The sequence below is a fragment of the Phyllostomus discolor genome, chromosome 5 (assembly GCF_004126475.2).
Source record: "Phyllostomus discolor isolate MPI-MPIP mPhyDis1 chromosome 5, mPhyDis1.pri.v3, whole genome shotgun sequence".
NCBI lineage: Eukaryota > Metazoa > Chordata > Mammalia > Chiroptera > Phyllostomidae > Phyllostomus > Phyllostomus discolor.
Window position 1 is genome coordinate 12,725,324 of NC_040907.2, and position 25,385 is coordinate 12,750,708.

A 25,385-nucleotide genomic window follows, 5' to 3' on the forward strand; every position below is an offset into this window, starting at 1 on the left:
CACACACACACACACAGATTCTAGTATCTATAGGACTAGAAAAGATATGATGGCTTGAAATGCAAAAAAATATATAAAGAGATAGGTCCTCTTTATTTATTTACTTGTTTTTTAGAGAGAGGGGGAGGGAGGGAGAAAGAGAGGGAGAGAAACATCTATCGGCTGCCTCTCCCACGCCCCCACAACCCAGGCATGTGCCCTGGCGATGAACCAGGGACCTTTGGTTCCCGGTCAGGTGCTGAATTCACTGAGCCACACCAACCAGGCAGGGCTGGGTCCTCTTTTCTGCAATCCCTCCTAACCTAACCATTCAACTGTAAATAAAGAATTAGGTTTAATAAAATGTAGGAAATGAGGATTACATGGGTGGGCAGAGCAGCAAACTACAGGTTATTGAAAAGAATGTGTGAGTGTGAACAGGCTTTCCCAAAATGCTTGCAATGCTTCTGAACCCCCTCTCCTCTCCACTGAGTGATGAAGAGTCATTAAAAGGATCAAACTCTTCTGGATGGAAGGACAGTACTGGCCATTTAGTCTAACCATATACCTGAAGTCTGAATCTCTTATATGACATGCTCTTGTGATTATGAAATGTTAACAACTCAAAACAGTTCAATTTCATTGTTAAATGGAGTTCTCACACCACATGAGCTTTTCTTTCTATTGGTTCCATTTTTTTCTTTTGTATCATCTACCCTCTAGTCCAATTGGACTATAACTAAAATCACATTGAAGTCAAATCCTCCTCTTCTGTAAGTGACAAACCTCTAAGTTATCTGAAGGCTGGCCATCACTACCAGCTCTCACACCACTGTCTTTTTTGGTTCCAAGCCAATCACCAGTCGCTATCCTTTATCCCTCCAACCAAGATTTTGAATTCCTTCACCAGCTTATGTTTTTCTCTCCACTTGCTCCCTTGCTCAAAGTGTCACTAAATAGCAGCAAACACAAATACTCAAGTGGAGTCTGCAAAGAACGTACCTGACTTTCATTCAACAGATTATCTGTTGCTGAATGCAAGAGAAATGTTATCTCTCTTATTCTGATCAACCATGTTTCCATTAATAACACTAGGAAACACAGGAGTGCTTTTGTCGACCACATTTTACTACTGACTGGTACTAAGTTAGCATCATTTAAAACCCATAAATCTTCTTCATACATAACCTGGAAGTGTGTACTCATATAGTTGCGTTTTGAAGCTCATACTAGGAATCTTGTAAAAATGTATCTGGTTACAGGTATACTGTGAGGTTAAAAATATATATATAGTGTTTAGAGTGGTACATGGTAGCTAGCAAGTGGTATAAAATTTATAATTTCAACCCATGATTTCAGATTGTACAAATTTTTTTAAATTTGGAATATTGCACATAGTGTTAAATTTCATGACCATTAGCGTATGTGACAGGCACGTTATGAATCCAAGTGCTGATAAAAAATGTTGAACAGGGCTAGGTAAAGAACCATGCACAACATAGCTATCATCTCCAAATCTGATGTTAATTTAAGTATTTTCTCTTTCAGTGGTGCAGTAGTATGCCAGGAGAACAAAAAGAAGGCTGCAGGCCTCAGGTGAGGTGGTACTTTGGGCAGATCCAAAACAGAGGATGAACTTAGGGTGCTTATGATTGCTGATTTCACAGAAACACCCTAGAAAGCAGAAGAAAAGCATTCCTCTTGGAAAATTGTTCTATGATGTAGGAATTATACCATAACCTGAAGTTTCCTGGCCGATAACATTGGTAATAAATGTTTTTTGAAGATGCTGGTAATTACAATATATCATTTGTCAAGACTTTGCTCTCTAAAATTATCAAAAGACAAAGATACCTCTAAAAAGACTACATAATAATCATAAATTTGAAGACCTCCTATTCAATTTCAAAAGCAAATAAAAAAACCCTATTCAATCACATTAGCTCTTCCCATATGGGGAAGAACTACTGAATATATACATTAATTTGCAAAGCAATAAAAAATATCAAAAATAGGCTTCTGAAATCCCTAGATTTTTGCATATCTAGTTTAGCCTACTAGAGTAATAAATTATAAGATCTGCAATTAAGAATATTTTAGGTTATATAGTTAAAATTCTAAAGTACTCTTGAAAAAAAATAATAGTGCTATGATGTTCTAACACATAGTAAAGTGTATGCATAATGGGATGTCACTCAAGTGTCAACCACACTTTCCGCTGACTTACCACTCACAATGAAGATTATTGTAAATTTTTTTCTGTATTTTCCTGCATGTGGTCAATATAACATAATTTAGGTTTCACTGAGAATTAGGAGATATAAGCCCTAAAAAGCTAAGCTGTCCAACATAGTAGCCACTAGCCATATTTGGTTACTTAAAATTAGTATTTAATGTAAAAATCAGTTCTTCAGCTGCACTGCACATTTCAAGTGCTCAGCAGCCCGATGTGGCTAGTAGCTACCTACCACAGCGTACAACACAATACAGAACATTTTTATCATCACAGAAAGTTGTATTAGACAGTGCTGCCCTAGAGGATTATGTCAAACGGAGGCAAGAAACTCCTAAGGATTCTGTCAGGAACAAGAAGGTGTTCTGTCAGATCATAATATAGAGTCTGCGAATAAGCATCCTTGTAGAACACTTCCTTTTGTAGGTAAAAATAGCCTGGGAAAGGGGGAAATGTCAGGCTGCCTTGCTGCTTAAGGGAAATTGACACTTACCAATGACTTATGAGCCAGGCACTGTGACAGCCAGGTACTTTTAACACAACAGGTGCTGTTGTTATAACACCTCGGTATTATATCATTTATGAGCCTATTTTATCCATTTTGCAGATAAGTAAGCTAAGGCGCAAGGTCAGTTTGTAATAAAGGTGAGACTGAATCCCAGTTATAACTAGTTCCAACCTGTATTTTCTTCACTTTCTGTGTTGCAATCCCACAACTCCTTGTGACCAAGACACCAGATAAAACTGCCCATCATTGACTTCTACCAAGCTGTGAAAAAGATTCTAAGAGTTCTGGTCATAAAACTACACAGATGCTTAATCTAATTCCTAGTAAGATCCATTAAACTCTGATGTGCCAGGTCTGGCCCCAGAGGCAAGCCTTAATCTTCATCTATTTTCCTTTCCAAATGAAAGAAACTGCCTTAGAGTAATAGAAATATTTCTCTACCAGGAACTAGGACTTCAAATGTAACAGCATAACTTTGAATACAGAAAACTTTAGGGAACGTGATGAAAAAAAAAAAGAACACAAACCAGCTATTTTTTTTCTTTCTTCATTTTAAAATCTTTTTGCAAAAAGAACCAAACTACAAAAGGAAAACATACATAGTTTCAATGCCTGCCACCAGGTAACATATTCCTTGAGGTCAACTACTGTTAAGTTTTATGAAGCTTATTATTTGTTTACACTAAATCCAACTGCTCTGAATATGGCATATTATCCAGCATTTGTAAACACCACAGAAACTAAAATCATGTATCTGCACACTGCAGATATATGCAACTGGGTTTGCAACACACTGCAAAATATTTCTGTTCTACAAACAATTTAAATACCAATCCCTCGTCTTTCTCACAGTGCAAAGACTAGCAGCCATAGTATATAACCAACACCTGATCTCTTGTAAAGCCCCCAAGTCACATAAAGAAATATAAGTAACTTTAAACCACAACTAAACAAATTTCAGTGACCAAAACCATGAAATTAATAACACAAGCCAGAATCTACATTATACCAAGTGACTTGTTTTTAACTCTGAGTGTATATTCTGTTCAGTTTCTAATTAAGTTGGGATTTTCAAACATCAGAGTAAAAATAGTTGACATAGTTCTAAAGCCAAGGGTGTTTTGCATATAAAATCACTTAGGATTTCTTTTACTTTTGGAGAAAACTGTTATTCTCTTCAAGTTATAAAATGCAATAATAATAGTAGTAGTAGTAGGAGTGGTAGTAATCTAAAGAATCCCTGCAAAAGCCAAAAACTCATAGAACCAAGAAGACATGGCTGAAATAGCCCAAGATGCCTACACATAAAAATCTTCTAAATAAAAGTACAGGAAACACATCCTATAACAGTCTCTTCATTCTTTTGGGTTGACCAAAAAGTTTGTTTTTTTCCATAAGATGGGTCTAGTAGCACTTAGTTGTCTTTAATTTCATTTGAAGTAATTTTGTTAGATTGTATTGTGACAGCTGTCATACCAGTGTGCATTTTTTTAAAAAACTTATTAAATTGGTGAAATTTTGTATAGCTATTTTAATATTGAAGATGGAAGAAAATATGCAACACTTCCAGCATATGATGCTTTATTATTTTAAGAAAGGTAAAAATGCAACTGAAACACAAGAAGATTTGTGCACTGTATGGAGAAGGTGCTGTGACTGATCAAACATGCCAAAAGTGGTTTGTGAAGTTTCGTGCCGGACATTTCTCATTGGACGATGCTCTGTGGTCGGTAGACCAACTGAAGTTGATAGCGATCAAAATGACATATTAAGAATAATCAATGTTTAAACCACACGGGAAATAGCCAACATACTCAAAATATCCAAATCAATCAAGGTATAGGTAAAAATAAACAATGTGACTTCTATTTTATGGAAAAAACTAAACGGACTTTTTGGCCAACCCAGTACTAAACTAAAAATGTCTACTATCCAAAATCTTATTTGTTACATTTCAATTCAGATAACTTCATTTTACAAAGAAGAAAAAATATATAGGTTTTCAATTACTAAACTGGATGATGGCAATTATCTCCAAATAGCTTACTTAACAGTAAATACTTCTTTCTTTAAAATACTGGAAGGATTAACTGTTATTAAGCATCCACAAAAAGTTATATATTTACTATTGGATTTTAGAAATAGTAATCATAGGAAACATTACCCAGCACCAATTACTTTGTTAATTAAAAAAGAAAAGATCAAAGGGTAAAAGGATATGTAATCAGAAAGGTAGCCACTGATGAATGATGCAATAAAGGAGAAATGAGAAATCTATTCACTAATTCTAACTTTTCAAGGCAAACTCTAATTCTAATTCTAATTTTAATTCTAATTTGATTTAATTCTTTTTGGCCAAAGCAAACAACCATAGGTGAAAAAAGCATTTCTGCCTTCAATTCCAACTTTAAATCTTAAGCACAATAAATCAAAAATACACATAAAGAGGACATAAATGTTTCCTCTTTAAAAATGTATTCACTGTATATCAATGTTTGTTTTCCACTGTATTGCTTTCATTAAGTAACTCTCTACACCCCGTTTTGTATTATGAGTATTTTCTCCATCAATCTCTCAGGGTTGAGATCTCTACCTCACTTTAGATCTGAGGAGAAGATTCTCCTAAACACAGACTTCAGCCAGTGATTCTCAAACGGTAAACAGTGTCACACTTCCATAGAGGGTATTTGGAAATGTATGAATGTGTGTTTTGTTTAATTGTCACTGGGGGAGTTCTACTGGGATTTAGAGCCCAGAGGTTGCTAAACAAACTGCAATTTTTCCTAAGTGGTTATGTAAGAGCAGTTTTTCATAAGCGGTTATCCCACTGAACACACCCCTATCTATTTCATAGTGAAACAAACCAAACTGGACGCTACACTCGTGCATACAGAACAGCAAGCTTTTCCCAACAATTCACTCACTGCCATTAGCACACCGCCGGCCCAGCTGCCTCTGCTCAGCACGGGCACTTCAAGCCCTTCCTCTGCTTTTCTAAGGTAACTGCTGCTGCTGCTGCCTGAACCAAGATTACACATTTCCTTTTCACTAAGTTCTCCGTGTTCTACAGAAAAAAAAAGTTTTTAACTTATGTTTATAAAGGAAGCATGCCACAGTAAAAAGCAGCCAGCTACCTGAAGTTTTAGTATCCAAAAACAATGCTCTGGATTCTTTCTCCATCTCAAGAAACATCTTCAAAGAATTAGTGTTGGAATTACTTTTCCTACTAAATAATAAGTATTCACACATGTATAGTTCTATTGTTTTACTAGTTGAAACATGCCATAATTTCACAAGCATCATCCTACAGCTAAATGAAAGACCAATCTTCCAATACTTAAAGAGTTATAGTACATGTGAAAAATTTATTCAGAACTGAAATCATTCTTTCCTTGCAGAAATTCCTTGAAGTCTTCTTTGGTTTTTAGAAATAAAGAAAGACAAAATGTACCATAAGCCTTTAGGCATAGAATAAAGTTTAAAAAATACATTTTCCCAAATCTGACTATGTATAAAGGCTTAAACATAATACCCCTATACTTAAGGATCAGAGCTATTGATCAAAGATTAATCAAACACCTAATCTTGTATCAAGGAGCTAAAAAAACCATTTTTATGAATCAGTAGTTTCTTTTTACTCTGCTTTTTGAGCAAAGATCTCCCAGGTTTCTCTGTCAGGAGTATCTGGCTTGATTCCTGACTAAAATGTAAACCTTGGCTCTATGGCACTTGATTTCAATTTTTTAAAAATTATAACCAATCTTTTCACCTAAGGGGTTATCTCTTTTATTAACTATTAGTCATTTTACCCCTAGATTATTAGTACATGTCAAACACACTGCTAATTATTTTATTTGCATTATCTTATTTACTTTTCACATCAGACCTGAGATGGTATTAATACTGCCCCCATTCTACAGATGGGAAAACCGAGGCTGAGAACAGTGAATAACTTACCCAAGAACACACACTGAATAAGGAAGAGTCAAACTGAGGCCTAGCTAATGCCAAAGTCTAAGTTCTCAAAGTACTACAACAGTATCTTTTGATACCAGAATATACCCCTGAATTTTATATCAAATCCAAAGAATTGCCAGCCACTTCATACAACCACCTGAGTTCTCCTGCAAAATGTCTTTAACACGTTAGACTTTGCTTGGCTTTACATCCTCTAAATTGGATAAGACTATACTTTGAGTCACAGAGCTTTATATTAAGACACTGTTAGACAATGAAATCCTTCAATTAACAACACCCATTTACTCAGTAAGATAAATTCTAAGTATGACACCACAGATAAATCAACACTGGTAAACTGTTTTTCTTTTATTGAATTGCATTATGTTGCATAACTACATTAAAAACAGCTACCAGATATTGACTGCTTACTTTGTGTCAAATGACTTAAGTACATTATTTCTAATGTAGACGGTATCTATCCCCATTTTACATATAAGGAAACTGAGGCTCAGAAAAAGATTTGCCTCAGCTAATTACACAGGAAAGCCAGATCTATCAGATTCTACAGCCTGGTGGGCTCTTTCTACGACAGCAGAAGAAAATGTTTCAGAACACTCCATTAAAAGCTGTTTGGGGGGAAAAACCCTGCAAGTCTTTTTCTTTCTCTCAAACCACACCCTGTAAGTATTCTGCTAAGTAAATTAGTGTCAGCATATACTTTTTTGAAATTTTAATTTATACAATTACTTCATTAAAAAACCAATAGGCTAAAAATATTAAAATTAATTAAAGTATCTATTTTCAATATGTCTTAAGAATAAAGATAATTCTATGTAGCAAATGAACGTATATTACTGTTAATTTGTTATTAGGCCTAGGTTAGTAACTGAGATTAAGTGGTTTTAGAAATACTAATGTTATTTTATACACATCAATACAAGTTACGTCAGAATGTTAATAGAAAACCCTTAGAATGGTGCCTGTTCCATTCAGTTAATGTTAAACTTAATCCACAAAATCTATGAGTGTTTAGTATCTCCAAAATTTAGTATCTTCAAGGTTCTCTAAAATTAGAGCAATTATTTTTTGGAAAGAAAAAATTACTAATCTCCTAATTGTGCCATCAACAGAAGCAATTGGGTTTGCTAATAACAAAATGCTGTGAAATAAGGACTAAAAGAACTGAATTACACAGATTGAAGCTACCCTTGAAGACAGCAGCTTGAACGGTTCCATGGAATGGCAGCATTCTAAGAGTCAGCAGCTACTAAAGCCCCCACCTATTAGTTAAAGATGAGAGTGAAGGGGCGAGGGTACAGTACCTGATGATGGGCAGGTCGAGGCCCCGCTGCAAACTGAGAAAAGGAGGGAAAACAAACACAAAAGGAAAGGCACAAAGAGTCAGAAACACCACAACAAAAACCAAAATGTCACACAATATGCCAAAAGAAAAAAAACCCACAAGGAAAAAAAAAAAAACACAAACAGTCAAAGCTTTGCTGCAGGACAGTGACAGACAGGTACTAAGATTCAACAGGTTAACACCACTACCAGAAACAGTTTGCCATCTATCAGCTGGGAGAGAAACAGCTAAGCTGTTAGGCATGAGTAAGGGTCATTCTCCAATAGGGGGGGAAAAAACCCTAAAATTTTTTTTGAAATACTGAGTGGTTATATTAAAACAAATGTATGAAAAGTCAAGTGTGCTTTTGCAACTGATACAGCTGGAGGGAGTAAGAAATGCTTTTATATTACAAGAAATACCAGGAGGTAGTAATACTATCCAACAGGAAATAAAGAATGTAACAGGACTGATGTCAAATTTATTTAAGTTAAATGGGGTATCTCACACATGAAATGGAAGTTTTAGTATCTTCCTTTACTTCTTGGAGTTAAAGAACAAACTTTTATTCATATATTTATGTATTATATTACATTAAATGTTTATAATCTACATAGTTATATATAATCTAGATATATAATCTGTAAATATATATAATTACATGTTTAAATTCAATTAACTAGTAAAATTTAATAACAGGCATATCAAAGCAAATAACTAATGAAGAACATCACTAACACAATCGAAGTTGTACTATATAAGCTCAAGAAGAAAAAGGAGTAGAAGAAGTCAAATCTCTCACTCACTATTTATACACAACAGCACAACACTGTACATATGTACCTCCTGCTATCTGATACTGAGAATAAATGCAAAAGAAAACGTTAACTTCTCAGCTAAGTCTTTGAGTACCTGAAAACAGGTGATATGTGGTTCCACTCTTAATTCCCCTAGCTTAGAATGGAAGAAAAGGCTTATTCATCCATAATATTTTATTTAAATACTAAACCTCTAAGATCAAATCATTCTTCATCAGGGCAAAACTGGGCTTCTAAAGTGATTTTTACTAAAAAGGATGGAAAAATATTAGGGTACCTACTGTCATGTACTGGCTACTAATATACTGAATATTGTAATGTTAACCACCCTCTTTAAGAGTGAAAAGAAAATACTTAGAAAGCAGTTTTTGAATGCAAACCGTACTGGATTTTAATTTAACACATTTAAGGAGCTACAATATATTTCTTCAGTTGTGTTATTTCCTATGGAACCTTCCTTCTGTCATTTCATCACTATAGGTGAACTGAACTGAAGCTTACGTAAGAAACAATCCTCCATACCCAGACATCAGTTATCTGCAATAGTATTTGCAAGAGATTCGTAATTATTTCCTCAATTATCATTATTTCATATAAAAATATGCAAAAAATTACAGTGAAGCACACGCCACAATATAATGCCTGAAAATAGCTCCATCAAGAATTCACCTCAGAAGCTAAAATGTCACCTATTATTCAGGTAATGAAAAGTACCTTACCATATTTTTAAGTTATTCAGCATAACTTGATGAGTTCTCTATGACCTACATGATTAGGATGTGTTAGGTCATCTATTAGATTTGCTAAACACTGTAAAAATAGTTTTTCAGAATGATGATAACCACTGCTTTAGTTCTTGCAGAACATTTTCTCTTCAAAGAAACTGACATCTATATATTTCAGTTTTCCAATTATGAAAACAGAGCATACCTCTACTATGAACATAAACTTTCAAGAATAGGCAACACCACCCATGTGGCATAAAAGTAGGGGGTAGAAGTGAGATGTTTCTTCATGACACTTTTGAAGAAAAATAAAAGAGAACGGCCATGTTAAAAAATTAACCAGAGTACAGCAGTACCTGTCTTATCACTGTTCCACAGAAAGGTTCCCATTTCTAAGGCTCTAAAACAAAAGTTAAAACTTTATATATTTCAAATGTTCCAGTAGAAAGAACTTTCTATGAGCAAAAGGAGTACCTTATAAAATTATACATATATTTTTTTAAAAAAACCACAATTTAAGTTAGTGGAAAAGTACCCTAGTCTATTTTGCACTAGTCACCATTGGCTATTGAGTTTTTTATTTGAAATGACAATAGTCTTAATCCTATGGGTAACTGTAAGCAACAGAACAAACTGTAGTCGCTGCTGGCTCATATGAAAAATAGAAACTTTCTTTTTTCTTTTTCTTTTTTTGAAGAGGGGTCTTTAAGATGGTGAGGACTGTAGATATTAAGAAAAGCAGCCTTCTGTGAACTTGGATCCAATGTTAATGCGACCCTCCCACCCACTCATTCACTATTCTGTGCATAGTTGGTAACTGGGCATGGCCAACGTAACACTGATGTAACTCTGGCACTTAGCACCACAAAATAACTAAAGCAACAGGTTACTGCAAAAGCCAAACTGTCCACCTCTCCCAATTAAGCATTCAACTGCTTCGCTATTTTGGAGGCTATTTAAAAATAAACTACTGTTTAAAGAATTTCAGTATAACCAAAAAATAGAACAGATAAATAGCATATCATTATTTTTTACTTTTAAACAAGATTTTCAAAAATATAAATTTAAGTAAGATATTAACAAGTATCAAACAGAAATATAGGCACAAGGATAACCTAAAGGAGGGAAGGGGGTGGGGGACCCTTGAAGCCAGTTGGATTGCAAAGGCAGCTGTCCAGGGAAGAACAGAAGAGCCTAAACTGTGCAATTGCCAATGGCCCATTAATGCAGAAATAGAATGGAGTAAGCTTTAGCTGCTCTACAAAGCCATGGGAAGGGTCCCTTCCTTGGTGCAACAGCTTACCTCTCCTCACCAGTTGGGACAGCTATGGGATGGATGAGACTAGACTATGGCAACTTGGGATGTAAAAAGAAAATGCAATCTGCCAAATTTCATATCCCAAACTTAACCCACCCAGCACCAACACAAATGAAATAAAGAAAACTGGACCCAAAACAACAAGCAAGAGTAGTCTGGGGTCTGCTAGTCTTGCACTTGTTTTGGGGTATGTAATGGGATGTTATGGGTGTGGTTTTTAGTAATGGGGGTGGGTAATGGTCACTAGCAGAGCGGATGGCAAAAATTGCATAGAAGATAGTATCTGAAGAGTTTATGACCACAGAAAAATGGCTGACAACTACAGACAATTTCCCCCTTGATATTTGATTAGAAAATGGAAAGAGGGAAAAAGAAGCCTTTAAATTTGCCTTTTAAAATCAAATTGATCTGAAAGAATATCCCTCTTCAAGTTTAAAATAAAAATCTAAACTCCAAATCACTCCTGTCTAGTTCCCAATAGAGAAGACCCACCCAATTTGTTATTCTTTTCCCCACTAGGCCTGGCAGAAACTGCCATGCTAGATTAGACTTTCAGAGAGGAAGTAATCAATGCCTTTCTGTTCATCAGCCAATAAATGGATGTGGTCAAAAATAATGAGTGCCAGAGGCACCACTGCCTGCAAGAAGTACAGTTTGTTATATTGCTTACAATGCAGTATTTTATCCAGCCTCTTCCAGCCAAGGACCTGTAAACGGGAGTCTGTTCCAAAACCTTCCTCCTCTTCCAGTTGTCTGTGCAATGTATTGGCACTGTTCTGCTGGGCTGTCAAAAAAACTGGTTTAGAGATGCAGCTCTTCAGTCAGGTTTTGCGCCAGTTCTAACCATGTAAATTTAAATCTTTTTCCCCCAATATTATAAAAGGGGGATTAGGGATAAAGAGGGCCACAGAATTCTTTGCAATAACAGCTTACCATAATGTTCCATGTTTAATGATTAGAACCTGGGCCTATCTAAATTAAACTCGTGAGATCTTAGGCCCACTCCAAGGAGTCAAGTGTCCACATGCCCAAAGCACTCTCAGAACAAAGCTTGCATCAGACATCTTGTTGACCATTTCAGCAAAAAACAAAACAAAACAAAAAAAAAGAGACAAGCAAACAAGCAACTAGGACCAAAGTCCCACCTCTTTAGAATGGTTCCTCCACCCCCTGGGGAGAACCAGGATCTAAGAACAGGTATTGGAGAAGAGGGCAATACGGAAAAGGAAGACAGAAAGAGGGTAAGAAAGAGATTACATTCTGGTGCAGTCTATGCTCTCCTAGTTCTTTGTGCAATTCTTTCATACATTTCCACATTCCTAAATTCATGCAAAAACTAAATGAACAGAAGCTAAATGCAATGAAATATTCCTGTACAGGCAAAAAAAAGCAGGGGTGGGGGCTCAAAATAAGATCCCTGTATCCTGAGGAAAACACAAAGCTGAGGTACAAGTAGGGATGAGAGATACAGTGTGTGATGTTACAGAAGCACCTTCTAGCAAAAACTAATCATGCAAGGCAGGGAACGACGTTTTAAGGAACAGACAGCTGAAGCCACTGTATTCTTTTGGGAAACAAAAGGATGAACCCTGAGTAAATCCAGTCTTTGCGATTCTTGTTGCAATCCATGTAAAGGATGAGCAAGGAGGATGACAGCATTTACATTTGTACAAGAATTTATTTACCATTTAAAAAGCGAATACATCATTGGTGTATATCATGCATTTGTCCACACTATCAAATGGTTTGAACTGTTCAAATGACACCAGTTCTGAAGTCCTTCACAAACCAATGGAATTTGAGTCTAATTAATGAAATTTATTTTAATTTTAAAATCATTGTGCTTTAATCTTCTCCTGAATTTTGAACAGTACAACAGATTAAGAACTAAAATAAACCTGAATGCAACTGAAATATGTTTATCAAAATCATGCCACTGAAAAATAAAAGATAAGAGGTTCCATTTTTTCTTAATAAATCTATATTATTCACTTAGCAAAGAGTCTGAAAAATGCAAAGCTAACCAATATAATAATATTAGTAATAATAACAACAACAATAATAAATTGTCTTTGGGACAGATTTCCAAAATCAAGTAAAAATATTAGCCAAAGAAATGCAAGCTACTACAAATACAATCTTAGTAGGAGAATATTATCTAGAACAAGCTTCTGCTTACTTACCGGAGAACGGGTTTGAGGTTGCGAATTCATTGTCTGAGGGGCTTGAGGGTATACCAACGTGGTTGGACCTGCATTCTGTCCAGAGGGATAAGGGGTCTGTCAAAGAATGGCAAAAACAATATCACACTGTGAATAAATATGGCATGGTGACTCAAGTTCAAAGTATTTTAAAAAGTTTATATTAGTATTTACTAATGCAGTTTACAGATCTACTTTTTAAACTCATCTTTTTTGTTTTTTAAAGATTTTATTTATTTATTTTTAGAGAGGGAAGGAGGGAGAGAGAGACAGACAGGCAGACAGACAGACAGACATCAATGTGCGTTTGCTGGGGGTTCTGGCCTGCAACCCAGGAATGTACCCTGGCTGGGAATCGAACCTGGGACACTTTGGTTCCCAGCCCGCGCTCAATCCACTGAGCTACGCCAGCCAGGGCTTTTTAAACTCATCTTTATGACAATATCCAACAATCCAGAACCAAATGCAGCATTTTTAGAGGTGACCTTAAACCCCCTGATACATCTAGGTGCAATTACTTGATACTGTGAGTATAAGTATCACTGTCACTAGGATTTTTTTGATTTTGGGTCCAACATTTAAGTCTAAATCATTATGAATTTTTTCTTGTGTGTGGTGTAAGAAGATGGTCTATTTTCATTTTTCTACATGTATCTGTCCAATTTTCCCAATACCGTTTATTGAATAATCTATCTTTATCCCAATGGATGTGCTTGCTTCCTCTGTTGAATATTAATAGACTACACAGATGTGGGTTTATTTCTGAGTTCTCTATTGTGTTCCACTGATCTATGCATCTGTTTTTATGCCAGTACCAGGCTGTTTTGATTACTATGGCCTTATAGTATAGTTTGATTTTACATAGCATGATTCCAATTTTGCTTTTCTTTCTTAAGATAGCTGTTGCTATATCAGGCCCTTTTGTGGTTCCATATAAATTTTTGAAATATTTGTCCTAGTTCTGTGAAATATGTCTTTGGAATCTTGACAGAAATTGCACTGAATCTATAGACTGCTTTTAGTACAGGCATTTTAATGACGTTAGTTCTTCCTATCCATGAATATGGCATGTGCTTCCACTTATTTGTATCTTCTTCAATTTCTTCTTCAGGGTTTTATAATTTTCCGAGTATAGGTCTTTTATCTCCTTGGTTAAGTTTATTCCTAGGTATTTTATTCTTTTTGAAGCAATTGTGAATGGGATTGTTTTCTTAATTTCCCTTTCTATTAGTTCATATTGGCATATAAAAAGTGCAACTGATTTTTGGATGATTAATTTTGTATCCTGCTATTTTGCTGAAGATTCATTTACCAGTTCTAGTAGCTTCTTGGTGGAATCTTTGGGGTTCTCTATGTATAGTATCATGTCATCTTCAAATAAAGACAGTGTTAATTCTTCCTTTCCAATTTTTATGACTTTTATTTCTTTTTCTTGTCTGATTGCTTTGGCTTGGACTTCCAGTACTATGTTGAGTAAGAAAAGCAGACATTCCTGTCTTGTTCCCTTAAGTACTTCTTATAATTTAAATTGCATGTATGCCAAAAGCTGATTCATACTCTGTACACAAGTAGCTTCATCTAAATGCAAGGCATAGTATGTGATGACACCTACACATGGAAGTGATTCCTCTTTTACAATATATGCTATCATGCTATTAAAAGTAAGATTTTAATAAGGGGCCAGGCAGTGAAAGGCAGTGATCTCACCTTTAACAGGAACCTAATTAACAAAACAAAGAAATAAGCAAAATATAACCAAAGACACTGAAATAGAGGACAGGCTGACAGTGACCAGAGGGGAGAGAAGAGGGAATTTCAGGGGAGAATGGGAAGGGTTTACAGGAACAAATTTAAAGGACACATGGACAAAAACGAGGGGGAGAGTGGTAATGGGAGGGAAGTGGGGAGGATTGGGTGGGTGGGCTGGAATGGGAGTAAAAGGGAGAAAACTGTACTTGAACAATGATTAAAACAAAAAAAATTAAAATAAACAAAGATTTTAATAAGGGCATTAATGAAGAATTTTGCCAATAGTTCACTCAGTTTTCTGTTACAGCATTTTTCCATTGTGACTAGTTTTAGCTATTTCTTAGGAATGATGTGACCTGTACCTGTTATTGCAAGGAGTGCACCTGTGAAAGATGCCTCTATGCTTTTCATCTCTTCTCTGCATTTAATGACATGATTGGCTAAGTTTACTGGATTAAGTTATCCTGGAATAATTTGCTTAATATAGTAGGAGGCTTCACTGAAAAATATTGTGAAAAACTTGAATGGGAACATTCTATGAACATGTATCATCACACCAAATGCACAGAGAACTGTGGTTGTGTTTGTACTTCCTCTTTTTAGATACCTTCCAAGTTACCACAAAGATTTACTTCTCCAAGGACATATACAGGAATATCTTATATTTATACTGCTATCCAGTTCACAAATGTAAATGAATTATAGACATACATTCTCATTTTCATTATTACTTTTATGTTTCAATGAGTCACTGATCCGGTTTTACTAACTGGGGAGGTAAAAAGACAACAGTAACAAAAACAACTAGCAAATGATGTTACCTGACAAACCGATAACAGAATGCCAGTGAAGACAAGTCATTCAAAACAGCCCCTGTGCCACATACATAACCTTTACATCCATAACAACTATATGAAAAATACTGATTTGGACAATTAAAGACAGAAATCTGAGGGTGAATTCGTAATAAGACAGAACACACCAACAAAGCACTTTGCCTCCAGATGTGACAATTTTCAAAATACTGACATGTGAAAAAAATTTACAAGGATTTTCTACTTTCATAATATAATAAAACTTAAGCCAACAAAAATAAGTAACAGAAAATATTTATACAGCTCTTATATAAACTGTGCTCTTATATATACTATGTTTCAGGCACTACTCTAAGCACTTCGCATACAACTCAGAGAATAAAGGCTATTGCTCTTGTTTTAAGAGTCTTCCTTTACCTTAAATAAACACCGCCATGAAGACATAAGATCAGTATTTAGCACATGTGTGCATACACACACAAATCTGACTGAATTAACACAACCTTTCAAAGAGATAGTACGTAATACTTACCAAGTTTTAAATAGCCTATCCCTTTGACTCCACAATTTCATTTCAATGAATTTACCCTACAGACACACTCATAAAGTGGGGGGAGGGAGGAGATACAAAAAAAAAATCTAAATTTCCATTTACAAGGGAGAGCTGAAAGTATGCTATTATATTCAATCAATGTAAGAATATAGTGTAATCTTGGAAAAAATGAGGTAAATCTACACGCACTGTCATGGAAATGTATCTATAACATTAAGTGCCAGAAGCAAATTGTAGAACTGTTGAATATAAAATCACCCTATTTTTGCAGGTTTTTTAAATACACACATACAGTATACCCATAAACACAAAGCTAAAATGTCTTAGGAAGGTATGTAGCAAATTTAACATTGGCTACTTAAGAGGAATGTGAATTGGAAGGGGAGAAAACAGGATATGACTGGTAAGTCTTATTTTATACACTTCTGTATTTTGTATTTTTCCCTTTTCTTGGGTCTAAAGAATTACTTTATAATAAAACATAATGAAGATGCCTGCCCTTTAGCTTCCCCTTCAAGTGGTATAAAAAGGCAAAGCAAACCAGAAAATCCAGTAGGATGCTTCTGTTTTTATGTTTTGCAAAGTTCTAAATATTTTTGGAACACAAATGAAATGTCATCTCATAAATCACAATAAAAATTAAATCAAGAATATTTACTGAACTCTAACTTACGTGCTGTGGTCTATGTGCACAAATGAAGCCAAGGATATATGGCTGCTGATTTTTTACCTTCAGCAAGTTCACAATTTGAGGCTTCTGGTCACAGTGGTGGCATAGGTAAATGCAGTTGGTACTTGCATCTTCCCACAACCACATCAAAAATACAACTAACTACAAAACAACCACCATTCAGAACTGCCTGAAGTCTAGCCGAATGGAAGTCCTAAAACTAAGGATACACAGAAGCCACACAGAGACTGGTAGCAGGGGCAGAGACGCTGATGGGGTGGGTTCCACACCCAACTGTGTGGCTGAAGGTCAGAGGCCACTGTTCCTTTGATGGGCCCTTCCCCGAGTCTGTAGGCAGGCAGCATACCTAAGTCTCAATCAGCCTGGCTATCACTGTTCAACCCACCCTGGTGATTCCCTGAGACCCTGACACACCAACTTTTGCGCCCACCAAAGCTGTTACCAGTGGATTTCCATACCAATGGCCTGTCTTGACTCATGTTTCAGACTTTCCTAAAATCTCTCAAACAAGCAGCATCTGGCCTCTGCATGCCCTGTACCTCTTGCTAACTGGCTCCAGGCCCCGCAATAGCAGCAGCTGGCCTTGGTTCACAGGTTGGCCTCATCTGGGTACCTCCAAGCCTAGCACAAGTAGCAGCCATCTGCACATCACTCTGTAGCTCACTTTGGGTGGCCCCAGGTAGAACACATGTGGTGGCCAACCTTGGCCTGCACCTCCTGGGAGGCCCCAGAGCCAGTGCACCAAGTGGACAGCTTCAGGCCACATTGAAGCACCAACTACCTCCACAAACAACACACTCAAAGGGTGGACTCTGTGGGCACCAGAGCCTGCTAAAATAAGTCCTGCTCCATGGGGGGGGCCCCTGCATAGCTGATCCTTCATGGTGGTCAGAGACAGTCCCTGCAGCCAATCAGCACGAGGGTAAATCCCTCCCATTGACATGTCAACAGTAATCAAGACTCAACTACAGTGACCAGCTAGTGTTGAATGGGGAGGCTGTGCCACTGGACCCTCCAGGATACCTACTGCATTAGGCCACTTTATCAAGCCCAGTGGACAGAGCAGCTCTATCTAATACACAAAAACAAACACAGGGATGCTGCCAAAATGAGGAGACAAAGAAACATTTCCCAAATAAAACAACAGAGCAAAACTCCAGAAAAAGAACTACAAATAATGGAGACAAGCAATCTACCAGATGCAGAGCTCAAAATAGTGGTTATAAAGATGCTCAATGAACTTAGGGGAAAAGTAGATAAACTCAGAACTTCAACAGCATAAAAAAAGAACATGGACTATAAAAAAGAACCAGTCAGAAATGAAAGATACGCTAAACAAAATGAAGAATAATTTACAGGTAATCAACATTAGAGTAGATGAAGCTGAGAATCAAACAACTATCTGGAATACAAGAAAGCAAAAAACACCCAATCAGAACGTTAAAAAAAAAAATCCAAAAAAATGAGGATAGTGTAAGGAGTCTCTGGGGCATTTTCAAGCATACCATCAATTGCATCACAGGGGTGCCCAAAGGAAAATAGGGAAAGCAAGAAATCAGACACCTGTTTAAAATAAAGACAGAAAATTTCCCTAATGTGGTGAAGGAAAAAGACATACAAGTCCAGGAAGCACAGAATCCCAAACAGGATGAACTCAAAAAGGCCCACACCAAGACACATCATAATTAAAAGGTTAAAGACAAAAAGAGAGATTCTCTGGACCCTAGAGAATCTGGATCCTTCACCTTCAAAGCAGCAATAGAAAAGCAGTTAGTTACCTGCAAAGGAGCTCCTATAAGACTACCAGATAATGCCCTGGCCAGTTAATTCAGCTGGTTAGAGCACTGCCCTGATATATCAAGGTCACGGGTTCATTCTCTGGTCAGGACACATACAAGAATCAACCAATGAATGCATTAACAAGTGGAACAAAAATCAATGTTTCTCTCTCTCCCTCTCTCTCAAATCAGTGAACTTTAAAAAAAAAAATTTTAAGACTGTCCACTGATTTCTCAACAGAAATTTTGCAGGCCAGAGATTGGAAAGAAATATTCAGAGTGATGAAAAGCAAGGACCTACAACCAAGATTACTCTATTGGCAAAGCTATCATTTAGAATAAAAAAAAAAAACAGATAAAGGAGCTTCCTGGACAAGAAAAAGCTAAAGGAGTTCATTATCACCAAACCAGTATTACATGAAATGTTAAAGAGAAGAAGAAAGAAGGAAGAACATAAAAAGTATGAACAATAAGATGACAATAAACACTTATTTACCAACTACTAAATCTAAAATGCAAAAGAATGAGCAAAATAGAAACAGACCCAAAAATACAAAGAACATTTTGACAGTTGTCAGATGGGAGGTGGGTTGGGGGGATCGGTGAAAAAGGTAAAGGGATTAAGAAGTAAAAATTGGTTATTACATAATAGTCATGGTGATGTAAAGTACACCATAGGGCATAAAATCAATAATATTCTAATAGCTATGTCTGGTGTCAGATGGGTACTAGATTTATTGGAATGACCACTTAGTAAGTTATGTAATGTCTAATTACTGGGGTAACACCTGAAACTAATATAATAATGTATGTCAACTGTAATTAAAAATAAAAAAATTATTTAAAAAACCCTGAAATCAACAACCTAACTTTTAAACCTTAAGGAACCAGAAAAAGAAAAAAAACAAAGCTATTAGAAGGAAATAACAAAGATTAGAGCAGATATTTTTACAAATGGGGGGGGGTGGGGATCAATGAAACCAAGATTAACAAAAGGGACAAGCCTTTAGATAGACTAATAATTAAAAACAGAAGCCCTAGCTGGTGTAGCTCAGTGGATTGAGCGCGGGCTGGGAACCAAAGTGTCCCAGGTTCGATTCCCAGTCAGGGCACATTCCTGGGTTGCAGGCCATGACCCCCAGCAACCGCACATTGATGTTTATCTCTCTCTCTCTATATCTCCCTCCCTTCCCTCCCTAAAAATAAATAAATAAAATCTTAAAAAAAAAAAAAAAACAGAGAAGATGCAACTAAAATCAGAAATCAACAATGAGGTATTTTTACTGACTTTACAGAAATAAAAAAAGTTTATAAAGAGAATACTATATAACTGTATGTCAAAAATTTGATTTCCTAGATAAAATGGACAAATTCCTTACAAGTACACAACGTACCAAGCCTGAATCATGAAAAGACAGAAAAACTGAACAGGCCTGAGACTAGAAAAAAGATTTAATTAGTAGCCAAAAACTAGTCAAATGGTTGGTTGGAAAGTTGTCCCATACACCAAAAAAGATTGTGGGTTCAATTCCCCATCAGAGCACATACCTAGGGTTGCGAGTTTGATTTCCGCCAGGACATGAATGGAAGACAACCTACTGATGTTTCTCTCTCTCTCTTCCTTCTCCTCTCTCTTAAAAATCAATAAACACATCCTTGGGTGAGGATTAAAAAAATTATGAAAAAAATATAGTGGAAAAGTTGTATGATGTTGGATTTGACAATGAATTTTTGGTTATGGCTCCAAAAGCACATCCAACAAAGGAAGGCATAAATATACCGGACTACATCAAAACTCACCTCTTGGCATCAAAGGACACAATACATAGTGAAAAAGAAATTCACAAAATTGAGAAAATATTTGTAGATCATATATCTGATAAGGAAGTGAATATACAGAATATATCCTTAAATCCACAATTCAACAACACAAAAAAACACCCTAACTGAAAAATAGGAAAAGTTATTAAATACTTATTTCTCCAAGAAGGTACAAGTATAGACAATAAGCTCTCAAAAAGATGATCAACATCACTAATTACTGGGGAAATGCAAATCAAAACTACAATGATACACAATCTCATACCCACTAGGATGGCTACTAAACACAAAAAAAGCACAGAAAATAGCAGGTGTTTGTGAGGGTGTGGAGAAAGTGGCGCCCTTGTGCATCATTGACAGGAACGGAAAATGGTGCAGCCACTACGAAAAACAGCATGACAGTTCCTCGAAACACTACAAATAGAATTATCACATGGTCCATGAACTTGGCTTCTGGATATAAACCCAAATGAATTGAAAGCAGCATCTCAAAGAGCTATTTGTACCCCTGTGTTCACAGCAACAGTATTCACAATAGTCAAAAGGTGGAAGCAATCAGGTGTCCACTGAGAATGAATGGATAAACCAAATGTCATACATGTATAGAGTCATCAAAAGTAAGGAGGTTGTGACATATATGCAACAACATGAATGAACCTTAAAAACATTATGCTAAGTGAAATAAGCTAGTCACAAAAAGATAAATAGTATGTAATTCCATTATGAGGTACCTGCACTAGGCAAACAGGGAGAAAATTGAATGGTTGATGCCAGATGGTGGGGGAAGGGGAAGATAGGAAGTTATCATTTAATGGGTGCAGAGTTTCAGTTTTACAAGACGAAAAGAGTTCTAAAGATAGATGCTAGTGACGGTTGTACAAAAATGTGGATGTACTTAATATATGTGTTTTGCCACAATTAAAAATATTTAAGTATCAACACAGCATCTATCACAAAGTGACCACCAAGAAGTTTGTTGCAACATTTATTAAACTTCACTGATTAGCTGTCAGACCAATACGTACTTGCACATATATAGTTGCTTATCTCTTCTTAAATTTTAAGCACCACTTGATAATATAGACCTGTCTAAATACTGACAATTTGATATGCTACTGTAATCCACTTGAAACTCATAGCTATACAAAACCATCGAACACAGATTTTTAAATCATTTAGCAGTCTGCAAAAATAGGTCTTTTATATATTTCAGTGAAGGGGAAAACCTAGTTCTTGTATTTTATTTCCAAGGAAGGAGGAGAACCAGATCCAGGCAGAATATATATATTCCTACTTCACAAGGCAAGTGAGGTTATTAGAAACAAAACCATTGCCTCCCCTCACCGTATCATCAAAAAACACTACAATTGACTAGAAGGAACAAATAATTCCTCTACTACAGAGGAAAACACTGCCTTCTGCATGTCAATTAGGGTTCGGTGGCGTATCTGGCACAGCTGCCAATCTGCCAAGAACTGAAAAATCACTCTCTTTTTCCCCAAACCTGATTTCACCACCTGTGGATTAGTTGAGTTTACATGAAATCGTTTTCATCTTTGTTGTTTGGAACATGACCAAATTACCATTGCTGAACCTTAGGTTTTCAGGCCCAGACAATTTTAACACCGAGAAATGTTCAACTTGTAATTTATCTACTGCAATAAGGGCAGATGTGAGATCACACAAGCCAGTGCAATTGTTGGAATTATTTTCAAATGGTGTTCAAGTCAGGTCCATTTACATGCAGTGAGCTAGAAGGTATGTACATTCAGATTCCATTTCAGGTATATTAAATCCCTAATGACTGCACCAACTACAAAGATGCCAAAAAAGAAATCCTAGCAAATATTCTAACAATGTAATACTAAAAATAAAAAATTAAATTCTCATGTTTGCTTAATTTTTGAAACAGAATAAACAAATTAATGCAGTACAATATTTATTTAATGCATGTCACTTTTCATTAGCCATAAAAAGGTATGTATTTCACACTTTATACATAGCATCAAGCACTATAAGTAATATTCTATGAACTACTTAGAATAATCAAATATTGCCATTTCATTAAACATTATTAAAAACAGAATCCTGACATTTATTTCTTCTTAATGAACACAGTTTTCCTTTCCTTTTCAAAATGATCTCAGACAAGTTCATTTGTTGCATATGCAGCACCTTAAAGAGCAAGAACACTCAAATGACAAAAAGAATAAATCACAGTAATTCAATGCTTCCCAGAGCAGAGTAAGACTAATAGATATACTCAGGCTCAAATGCTTTCTCTTTCAGAGTCAAACATATAAATAGGTACACAGGGCAATAATCATCACATTTTAACACACTGAAAGACTCAGTTACAATATACGGTGCCACAAACCTTGAATACGAGGTGAGTAAATCAAGCAAATCAGGGTAAAACTATTACTATCACAATTAAATATTTACAAATTCCAGCAAATATACAGCAATAACATTTCCACTTCAAAAAAGCATTTGCTATAACCTCACAAAAAGGAAGAAAAGTTCCTGTGTAAAAATTTAGCACATAAAATACCTCAATGATGGTCCTGAAGCACCCCAAATGTGCATCTGTCCAGAATAGAAGCTAAAATGTAATAATACGGAATTATTTTCTGTATAAAGAGAAGGCTATCTTCTTTACCTAACCTTCTATATAAATACCAAAGCTTTCATCTTTACACTGAAAGAAGTGAAACAGTTTGGTTGACTATATATTCAAAGTTATCTAGAAGGGAAAGCCTTTGTCAATGGATCTCCATTATGATTTTTCTATCTTATGATGCTAAACGTAGTAAGAAAACAAAAATCCCCTACAAACTATTTTTAGATCATCACTGAGCTGGTTAAATAAACATTATGCTTGCTATGTAATGTGACTCCCCTAGTACTCACTCTGCCGAGAATAAATAGACATCATGCACACTCAATCACATGAGATAGGTTTAGAAAACAACTGAGTCACCCACCAATAATCTTCCTGCTCCCAGTAACTCTGGAACTTTCTGCCTCACCACAACACTTGGCTGCTTCTCCAGTTCCCACTAATGAGTTACAGTTCCCTGAAACCTCTCCTTCAATAACACCAAACAGTTGTATGATAAAGCTCATTTTAGGCACCAGATGGTCATTCCCCTACCTGACCAACACACCAAGTGTTCAGGACAATAAAAAATGCTGACAAGCAAAAACAGGAGGCTAACTGGTTAGACTAGCAAACTTCCTATCTCAATAGGTCAGGTCTACTTTGGAGAAAAACACCTCTCTCCAGCAGACCTGAAGGAGAAGGCAGTTGTCACTGCATTGTCAATACAGCTTATGCTTTTCCTGGACATGACCAATACATCCCCTAGGAGCCTTCCTTCCCTCCCTCCCCCCACCAAAAAAGCAACCCTCGATGACATGGTCTATGTTCTTGACTTCTACACAAATAACAAGGCCTCAAAACAAAGTTCCATCAGATTTTCTTTCCTTTGAAGGTGGTTAATTAGTAGTGTCACCAATGGAAAACACTAGGCATACAAAAACTATTCACTCAAACTGGAATGAAATAAACCCTCAAACCATACATTTTTTAAAATACAGCAATTAAAAAATCCTTTCTTTTCAGCTTCAATTGGAAGTACTGGAAAAAGCTGAAAAAGACACAGTTCTCGTGCTCAGGGATTTACAATTTACCTAACTCTACGGTAACAGGACATAGAAAGTGTTGTAAGAAGGAGTGTGAATAACATGTCAAGAAGCAAAGTAAAACTTCATTCATTCTTCCTGGGAGAAGATATCCAGAGAGCCTCCAGAGGAAACAGTTCAACAAGAGATAGATAGGTGAGTTGGCAGGTGGACATACACAGAGAAAGACTACATACATACAAAGAGTAACACAGAAGCACAAAGACCTGGAAAAGCAGGGCACATCTGCTTGAACCCTGAATACATCAGGAATGCCCCAAGACAGAGGCGGGTGAGGCTGAGTAGGCCAAGGAATGAGATGAAGGTCAGACTACAAAGGTGTGCCAAGGTAAGTAAGGACTGTACCACCTTGGAAAGGACAGGCCCCCATAAGATACTGAACAAGGCAGCAATATCATTGGATTTGTTTATTAAAAAGAACTACTACATAATATCAAGTCCTGGAGAAGAGATCTGTGTCAGGGATACCACCAGTTAGTGAGCTACTGAGAGAGTCTTAGGTACATGATGAAAAGGGTCTTGTCTACCTACCACAGTGATTCTAGACAATGACGGAAGATTCGAAATAATTAGTATATCGAAACAGTAGGACTTTCTGAGCAACTAGCTATCAGGGGTAAGGAAGCTGACGCTCCAAGGTTTGAGTGTTGGCTAGATTAAGGATGCTTAGAGTCAAAAATGACTGGACCCCAGGCCACCTCAAACATTACTCTCCAGCTATAATGGCCTTATTTATTTCCTTCAAATATACCAAATTTATTTTCTCTTAATGTCTTTGCATCAGCTGTTTTCTCTGCTTTGGATGAAAAAGTGATAAACTCAATTGTACTATGTCAAGTTTTAACTGTCAAAGAAATCCCAATTACAAAAGTGCTAAGTACAGTTGGTCCTTGAACACGGGTTTGAACAAACAGGACCCTTATACATGAAGTTTCTTCAATAAATTCTACAACTATATTTCTTCTTCCTTATCATCTTTAACATTTTCTTTTCTCTGGCTTTCTTTAAAAATACAGTATATAAAACATATACAAAATATGTGTTAATCCTTTGTTTATGTTATCAGTAAGGCTCCTAGTCAGCAGCAGACTATTAGTAGTTAAGTTTTGGGAAGTAAAAAGTAATGTCTGGATTTTCGACTGCATGAGGTTCAAGGGTCAACTGTAATTAGATATGTCTAGAGCCG

The 25,385-nt window shown here is 36.2% G+C and overlaps 1 protein-coding gene across 27 annotated transcripts in view; it reads right to left on the reverse strand.

Annotated features, from left to right (window-relative positions):
- Nucleotides 1-25,385, reverse strand: part of EIF4G3 (eukaryotic translation initiation factor 4 gamma 3) — a 294,941-nt gene that overhangs the window by 146,301 nt on the left and 123,255 nt on the right. For 15 of the 27 annotated variants that reach the window (XM_036025438.1, XM_036025450.1, XM_036025440.1 and 12 more), the window contains 3 exons: nt 13,067-13,162; nt 11,554-11,667; nt 8,003-8,035 (listed from right to left, as the gene is read on the reverse strand). In XM_036025438.1, the coding sequence (XP_035881331.1) occupies nt 8,003-8,035; nt 11,554-11,667; nt 13,067-13,162 (243 nt within the window). Of the gene's footprint in view, nt 1-8,002; nt 8,036-11,553; nt 11,668-12,028; nt 12,071-13,066; nt 13,163-25,385 lie in introns of all 27 variants that reach the window. The other 12 variants (XM_036025459.1, XM_036025453.1, XM_036025452.1 and 9 more) reach the window with 4 other exon arrangements.